The 8,666-nt window shown below is 43.0% G+C and overlaps 1 protein-coding gene across 2 annotated transcripts; it reads left to right on the top strand.

Moving 5' to 3' along the window:
• The first annotated feature begins 5,383 nt into the window (after window positions 1-5,383).
• Window positions 5,384-7,210, top strand: SLN (sarcolipin). 2 transcript variants are annotated; one of them, XM_071734812.1, is made up of 2 exons: window positions 5,384-5,513; window positions 6,565-7,210. In XM_071734812.1, exon 2 carries the CDS (start codon window positions 6,669-6,671, stop codon window positions 6,762-6,764), a length of 96 nt encoding a protein of 31 aa, XP_071590913.1. In that variant the 5' UTR covers window positions 5,384-5,513; window positions 6,565-6,668; the 3' UTR covers window positions 6,765-7,210. The 2 variants fall into 2 exon arrangements, with proteins under 2 accessions (XP_071590913.1, XP_071590902.1); XM_071734801.1 differs by having other exon boundaries at window positions 6,501-7,210.
• Window positions 7,211-8,666: the final 1,456 nt, after the last annotated feature.

Here is an 8,666-nt window from a genome sequence, read left to right as displayed (position 1 = left end):
GATCTTCTATTGGTCTGGCTGCACTGCCACATGGGTTTTCAGTTTGGCTCAAAATACTGGAGCGTTTATTGAGTTAAATACATTGCATAGAAATAAGAGGAGTGTTTTCTGACTCCAGGCTTGTAGTGAAAAGAAGTCTAAAATAAATAAAATTAAAATGAAAATTATAAAACAAGATAATAAAAATGGGATAAGAACAAGTTTAAAAAGAAATTAACTCTGTCAGAAAAAAATGTGACCTGGCAACAATTTTAAATGTTTGTGTGACTTGTGCCCCATACTTCTGTTATTGCAATCTTCTCTGAAACACTTTTTGTACTTATCCCGGCCTTTCCTGGCTATATTCATCTTGCATAACTGTGGAGATAGAGCTAAATATCTTCCACAGAACTGTAAATATCTATTTTATGTCAAGTAAATTGTCAGCTGGAGGACTTGTTCTCCTCACTCACTGTAATGTGAGACAGATATTGGAAGAGATTAATCCCACCCTTCAGACTGGGTGAAAAGAATGATGATTCCCAACCTACTACACATTCCCTATTGTGTTCCTTTTGAAGAATGGCCTCACTAAAAAGACATGGTGAAACAAAGCTAAATAGGAAGGAAAGACTGTGAGAAAGAGTTCTGTAATCATTAAAATTTGAAAGTCTTATTCACCAATACATGCAGTGTTTTCTATAAGAATGAGATTGGTGACCTGCAAACATTAATAATATAGAGAAAGATGTACTCTGCTCTCCATATTGAGAATAAAACTCCATAAGACCTGAAAGACCATCAGTGGCAGGCAGTAGCTCTCTACCTTGTGCCCCCATTGCTCTGCAGTCCTATTCCTGCCTGCCCTGAGGGATAAGAGACCTGAATCCAGAACTTCATCTCCCATGTGTGTCTCTCAAGGAGGTCCTGCTGGGAAAATGGGGGTGTAGTTTTCTGTGGTTTGAAGAAATGATGCTTGCAGCATCTAAGGAATTGTTCAACAAGGCTGAGTGCTGGGTCCTGCACTTGGGTCACAACAACCCTGTGCTATGCCACAGCTTTGGTGAGGAGTGGCTGGAAAGCTGCTCAGAGGAAAAGGACCTGGAGGCATTGATCTACACCCAGGGGAATAGGAACCAGCAATGTGCCCAGGTGACCAAGAAGTGCCCAGGTGACCAAGGAGGCCAACAGCATCCTGGCTTGTATCAGAAACAGTGTGGCCAGCAGGAAAAACGAAGTGATTTTGCCCCTGTACTTGGCACTGGTGGGGCTGCACCTCAGGTACTGTGTTCAGTTCTGGGCCCCTCACTACAAAGACATTGAGGGGCTGGAGTCCAGAGAAGAGCAATCAAGCTGGTGAGGGGTCTGGAGAACACATCTTATGAGGAAAGGCTGAAGAAACTGGGATTGTTTAGTTTGGAGGAAAGGAGATTGAGGGGAGACCGTATAGCTCTCTACAACTACCTTTAAGGAGGTTGTAGCAAGGTGGAGGTTGTTGTCTTCTCCAGTAAGAAGCAACAGGACAAAATGAAATTACCTGAATTTGCACCAGAGATGCAAATTGAATTTAGATTGAATGTTAAAATAAACTTCTTCACTGAAAGGGTTATCAAATACTGAAACAAGCTACCCAGGGTGATGGTTAAATCACCAGACCTGGACATGTTTAAAAGATGTGTAGAAGGGGTGCTTAGGGGTATTGTTTAACACTGGGCTCAATAGCATCAGGTGAATAGTTGGACTCAAAAATCTTGAAGGTCTTTTCCAACCAGAATTATTCTGTCATTCTGTGAAATCTATTTTGCAGTAGATGGTAAGATGCACACAAATGCATTTAATTACTAATTTTGTGACTGTGTGCTCTGAATATTTAATTATTTCTCCTTTGCTTCTGCTGATCTGATGTCTCTGCCCATTTTGGGGCCTTCAGTTTTGTTTTGCACTTTAGTAAGTCCCAAAGGACATAATGTCATTAATGTAAGTGTCATACAACCTGTCTGTAGGACTCTCCTGATCTGCTGAATAGGTAGTTTTACATAGGAGTGATACATGGCATTTCTGGCAGTGACACTGGACACTGTTGGCTTTGGAGGATCCTGTTCCTTACATTGAGGAAGGAACTCAGCAGTGCCAACCCATATAGGATTTAAAATAAAAGACTGAAAGGCTTACCTCAGAAGGGAGGCTAAAACCAACTCTGTCTTAGTAGGCTGCAGTGTTTCTCTTCAGCACAGACAAGGTTTCTGGATCTCAAATGATGGCAGCATTTAAGCTTGCTTTGACCCATTGTATCCTCTGTCATCTCACTCAAGAAACTGCCTCCTCTGTGCCACTCCATAGCTGGTGTGAATCCTGTTCTTGGGAACTCAGGTAGGTTCATCTGCTAAAAATACAGACCTCTGACTTCTGGCCAAGCCCAGCCTTCCTAGTCTCCCCCCAAACCCCTTTGGAGGTAGTCTGTATGATCTTTGGAGTTAAAGGAACACTGACCCTACAGGAAACATCTACAGCAGGTGGGTTACTCGTATGTATTGAGTGCTGGTTTTCCTTCACTAACTCCTTCAAGGGAGCCTGTGCTGGTTTTGCAGGAGGCTCTGTGCTACAGTCACACAACCATCACACTGAGAGCTGTGGGTCTCACACCTTCCTGGCAGGTAGTATCCTGCTGCCCCTGTTGTGAATGTTGTTAGGAGCCTAAAATGAGATGTGGTAATGTTCAGTCTCCTTTGTACATCTTCTGCTCGGTAGCTTTTTGCAGAGTCTGTTTACAAGTCCAGTAAATCACCAGATTTAAGACCTGCTGAGCAATTTCAAGTAATGGTTGTCTCCATTTCCCCTAGCTTAATGTGATAGTTAGCTGTGAAACACTGTGATTACAAGTACAGTAGATGGCTGCAAACTTGAGTTCACACAGACAAGACATCAGTGCTTCAAATGGGTATTCTAAGAAGATACTCATGATTATACTAGAGAGTAGGTGGCAATTTAAAAATGAATCAATTATTAGCAGATCTGAATATTTATATCCTGCACTTAGTGAGAAAGGTAATAATGAGAGCAAAAATGAACACAATCTGCTCCAATTATATAAGAATGAATTTGAAGGGTTATGTGCTACTTGATTAGTAGGCTGGGAAGAACTTGAGGTCGTCACAGCAACTTTAAAATAGAGTAGGGCCTTAAGTTTGAATATGTAAGGCATGAAGGGGGAGCATGAGCCACATGAAAGCTGAGAGCATCAAGATCTGTCAGAAAAAAAGAAGAAAAAAAAAGCGTCAAGAGGAAAAATATTTGGCATGGTATCTAAACCTCTGGGCAACCATTTAAAGCAAAACCATCTGCTTAATTCTGCTCTTCATCTTCTTTCTGCTTTCCTAATCCATATTAAATCCCTTGCTTAAATAAACCATCCTTTTAAAAATTCATCCCCTAAGGTATTTGAGTTCTTTGTTCATAAACAGCAGGAAAATGGCCTGTTGGGGTGGGTCAGAACATTCAGTTTCTGGCAACTCCAGACTAATATATGGTATATGGAAGTCAGCTGTTCAGACACTGGTTGGATTTATGGTTAACACCCAGGAACATTCCACAGCTCAGGTATGTTTGTTAATACCTCCTCTCCAGCCATTGCATGAGAAATTCAGAGATTTACACTTCATAACATGCAGAGGAAGGGAATAGCCTGCAGAGGAAGGAAGCCTCCCTGCTTCCTTCAGGCACAGGGGGAGCATTTTGAATCTGTATTTCCCAAATTCCCTGTAAGTATGGTACAGGTTGCCCAAGTTTTCCTTGAGAGGATGGGCTTTGGTGGCTCAGCACAGAACAGCATGCATTGCAATAGGACCCCACAAACTTCCTTAAGTATCTGACACCTGAACAAGACATGGGTTAAGCTTTTGCTCTTTCATCTGTATATTTTAGCAGAGGACTCCCATGCAGCATGCTGACTTTTGTGAACATGCTGCCTGGGTGTCTAGAAGAGCAGTGAGAAGGCAGTCAAGCCAGTGAAAGGGAAGATTTCCATGGCTGTATTCTCCCTTTCCTCCAGTGACTGTGTGGGGAGGCTATTTAGAGAAACCATCCAGCAAAACCCAAGCAACCCTTCCCTCCACTCCCCTGGTTACCCACAGCTGTTTGTTTTGTTTTGCTCTCCATCAGGCTGGTTTCCAGCCAGCAGCCTCCCTCACCAGGGACATGGCAGCATGATGGGGGTGCCAGGGCAGTGCAAAGGCTGAAACCTGGGAGCTGATGGAGGGGGGAGGGTCACAGAAAGCTTGGACACCCTGAGCTACACTACCTCACATATGCCCAAATATAAATACCACAGGCATTAGAATAATTAAATAATCTGCATCCTATATCTCACGCGGTGTTTGGCAGTGAGAATGAGGCCAGCACTGGGGATAGCTTTACACACTTAAACCTGATCAGGGTCCTCATGCTTATCTGGCAGCACCGTGTTGCAGAAGTGATCTATCTGATTTCAATGGGAATGATCATTCATCTGAAGGAAAGGCTCTGACCTGGGGGAATCCATGGCAGCATGAGGCTGGCAGTCTGCTCCTGGTTCAGTCCAGCCCAGTGTGCTGAGGCTCTCAGTGGTATTGATGTAAAACAAACAAAGAGACATCTCTTTTTGCTCATGTATACAAGTTCTAGCAGTGCCTTGGGCAAAGATAAGATGCTGTGGGGATTACAGCTATCTAGGCCACAGAACAGTGTGCTTTCTGGGAAGGTACACTGCAGAGTGGCAGAAAGACATCTCTGTATGCCCAGGCAGATGCAGCAGTAGCATAGTACTAAAAATCAGTGAGTGAACAACATCCAGGTGAGTCAGTGGCTCTTAAAAGCAATGGATTGTGCTGTTCTGATCTCTCAGTCCCAAACATTTCTATGCAGCAAATGATCCTGGATTTCAGTATTCTGTATTTAAACGCAAAGAATATTTTATTCCTATTCACTGTATTTTAAATGCCTATGAACTTGAGAAGCTGTAGGGACTATAGTTTTACAGAACAGCAACAGCTGTACTGAGCTTAAGAAAGTGATGTGTAGGCAGGGCTCCATACACTGGACATGATCTTGAGAGATCCTGATATCTACACATAGATCTCTGCAAGCAGCTCTTTCTTTCCTTTTCTTTTCCCCACAAGGGGCATGAAGGCACCAAGTGGCCAAAAGAAATTCTTGTAAAATCCCATCGAATCCCAAGGGCTACACACAGCTCTGCTCTTATCACAGTGCCCTGTCAGAAGAACTTAAAGAAGTAAATCAGCCCAAAGACACCACTGCAGGAACAGCCTTAATCAAAGTCTGCAGCCCAGCTTAGCCCTTTTAAAATATTTTGGGGGTGATGTCAGCATCTGGGTTGCCAATGCACTTGTTGCTCTCCTCCCTCAGCCTACTTCAGTTCTCACACAGGGACTGGGGCATCCAGACCAAATGGGAGGTAGGCAGAAGCTGACAGGGAAATAATACCTACAGTGATCCAAAGTCCAGAGACAGAACCACTGGAACCCATTTACCTCCTCAAGGTAAAACACTTGGCTTAGTTATTAGGTCAGATTTTCTCTTGTACAAAGACATAGGAGGCTGGCAAAACAACTTGGGAATGTAGGAATTTGTTAACTGCTTACACTGGGCTTTTAATATTTAATCTGCAAACGAAAGTTTCTATTTAAACTGTCTTAATTTGGTTATGGTCCCAGGGCTTCTCTTGTTTGCACTACAGATATTACAGTCTAATCTTTCTTCTCTGCTAAGATTTTGGTCTTCTGTCTGTAATTCTTTGTCTAGAGCTTATGTCTCATTCATTTAAACATTTTAGATTTTATTTATATGGCATACAGGTGGGGCTGGAGCATGATATTAATGAAAAATTATTGTCATTTCCCTGTGTGAACTCCAAGAATTTATAAAATGCAAAACTTGATGTGATAAAGTAAATAAAAAAACAACCAAGGTTTTTTAAAATAAACTGAATGGAATTTCTGTAGTAAGAGATTTATAACAGCTTGAAAGTGCAGGAACATCAGAAGATGCTTGAGAAAACAACTTTTTATCTGTGGAATTAACTAAAAAAATTTATGAAGCTTTCAGAAATGAAAGTGTCTAACCTAAGGTTCTCCTTGTACTTTTAGTGGTAACATAAATAATTCAATTTTATTAGTCTTACTTTATAAAAGAATAATTTAGTCTTAGTTTCTTTAAAAGATAAAACTATGCAAGCAAATGTAAATATTAAAAATGTCTAACCATATTTACAATGTGTAGCTGTTGAAATTAATAAAGGAGGCTTGGACATTTTTTATTTGAAAATGCTTGCACATAGCAGCACTTATTTCCAGGGACTGCTCACTCCTGCCCAGTGTATCTAGGGGTGATGCTGAGAAAGTTTCTTCTCATGTACTGGAAATCAAAGAAGGTGATAAGCTGCCAGAGACAGCTTTTACATTTTAGTGCTCCCAGTGCTTACTACCTTCTAGCCACTGAATAACATTTATTTACACCCATATAAATAGCTCTGCTGAACCTGCCACCTTTGTGCTTCTGTTCTACACAAATTTTTCTTTTTCCTTGAAATAGCCTGTGACCTAAAGGCTGAGCTCAAGGACGCTCCCAGCAAGTCACTGAAGTTTTCCCCCTGCTCTGCCTGCTGACCTCTGCTCTCCCCTGACTACTCCCAAAAAATGGACCGATCCTCACAAGAAATTTTCCTCAACTTCATTATTGTCCTGATTACTGTATTGCTCATGTGGCTCCTTGTGAAGTCTTATCAGGAGTAAAAGACAACCACAAACTCTGGGAGGTGATTTAAAGTGTGTGTCCCAGCAGACCAAAGTGACACTCACAGCTCACTGTTGTGATGAGCTTTCAGTCTCGTGAGGATGCTGTCAATTTTTTTTTACACTCTCAAATCTGTTGCCTGTGCTGATGTTTGTGTTGGGTCTATGATGGTGTAATTATTTTGCCTGAAAAATGTAAAATGCAAGATCCTTAGGAACTGCTCGATGTTTTTGTCTCCTCTGGTAGTTACTGTGAATGCTGTAAGTCCCTGCTCACCATGCCAGCTTGTTTGGCATCTGTGTTAGGCTCTCGAGGCTATAAAACTGCAGTATGCAATGTAACCATCTGTAGTAGCTGACATAAGAGGCACAAACTCAGCAGAAATCAATGTGAAACCTCTACTTTTGCTTGCTCATTTCACTTAAATAAAGAACATGTAAAACCATTTTTTGTAGCATTCCTTATCCCTCTCCCAGCCTGACTGTGTTCTCTGAGAGACAACTGCAGTGCACTCCACTCTGTAAGTCTGCTGGTTTGCTTGTTCTTAACACCTGCATTTTAAAAAAATCAAAATTGCTGTAGAGTGAGAATCTTGCAGCTTAACAGAAGCGTAGCCACATGAACAAGCTGTTCAGGCCTCTTTTCTGTCCAGTGACTTAAACTCTAGCTGCCCATGGATGTGGACTTCAAAGAGAACCTCTGTCCCACCAAGCACTGTTAATAATTGCATTTATTCAGAAGCTGAATTTCAGACAGGGAGTCCCAGGATCCTATTTTTGGCCAAGCTATGCTTGGAACAGTGCCTGGAGGGACAAACCTGGGTCAGTCCCAGTAGTGTCCTGCTGGAGCCCTGTCCCTGCTGGCAGGTCCTTGGGGTCCCCTGGTGTGCCAGGCATCGCGGCACGGCCAGGCTCAGCCTTGGTAGGGTGAGGTGCAGGCATGCCTGGGGGGCTGTGATGGTGTCCTGGCCTGTTAAAAAATTCCTGAGGCAGCTGGAAGAGTCCACAGTCCCTGGGGTTGTGAAATCAGTAATTAAACTCCTCCTAGGCATTCCCCATCTGTTATTTTAATGGGTATGGAGAATGAGTAGCTTCAAGAAAAGGCAGCTGTCAGTAGGGCAGTGAGGTGTGTGCCACGCTGCTGTTTCAGGGCACCTTCCCCTCCTGAAGCGGTCTCAGAGTGCTGGATGTGACAGGTGGGACTTGGGCCTGGGCTGTAAGGAGAGAGGGCAAACACTGTGAAAACACCACTTGTTAAGTGCGTGTGTGTGTGTGTGTGTGTGTGTGTGTGTGTGTTGAAAGACAGTAAGTGACCCGTTGGCCTCTGTCTTTTGTGCTGCCCCTCCAGGTTTGCAGCCATCCCTGCTGCAGCTGGTGCCTCTCATCCTCCCAGTCCAGAAATCCCCACTCCAGTGCAATGACAAGTGTCAGCCCTTGCTGCAGCTGGGCAAAACAGCATTTCCAGGGATGACAATTTTTTTGCAAGAAAACTGAAATATTTACATGAGCTTTTGCCAGTGGTGGATGAAGCCTTTCTCCACAGCCCACCCTGGGCCAGATGCTGCTACATTTTTGCTAAATTACACAGTCAGATTGTGTTTGTAAGCTTGGCTGAGACATGTAGCAGTAGCTGGAGAAGGACATGGAAAAATCTATTTTTAAATACGATGAATACTTGATAATTCATTATGAAAGATTCTCATCTTTCAGTGGTTGTGACTCCCCACCCCAGCTGGACATGGTGTCTTTATCCAGCATTATCAAACCTCCTCTGTGGCTTAAAAATAGATTTTCAAAGTCTCTCATGCATCATGACTTTCACAGGATACCTCATCTCTGTGAACTGATCCCACCTGTCAGGGCTAAGGCTTTTCTGTCAATCCCAGAGCACATGGTCACGGC

Source organism: Heliangelus exortis, chromosome 1 (genome assembly GCF_036169615.1).
Source record: "Heliangelus exortis chromosome 1, bHelExo1.hap1, whole genome shotgun sequence".
In the NCBI taxonomy this organism is placed as follows: Eukaryota; Metazoa; Chordata; class Aves; order Apodiformes; family Trochilidae; genus Heliangelus; species Heliangelus exortis.
This window is presented reverse-complemented; position numbering and strand designations above follow the sequence as displayed.

Bases quoted from the DNA above. Each gene is read 5' to 3' on its own strand.
- SLN (XM_071734812.1), top strand. From the start codon at position 6,669: ATGGACCGATCCTCACAAGAAATTTTCCTCAACTTCATTATTGTCCTG.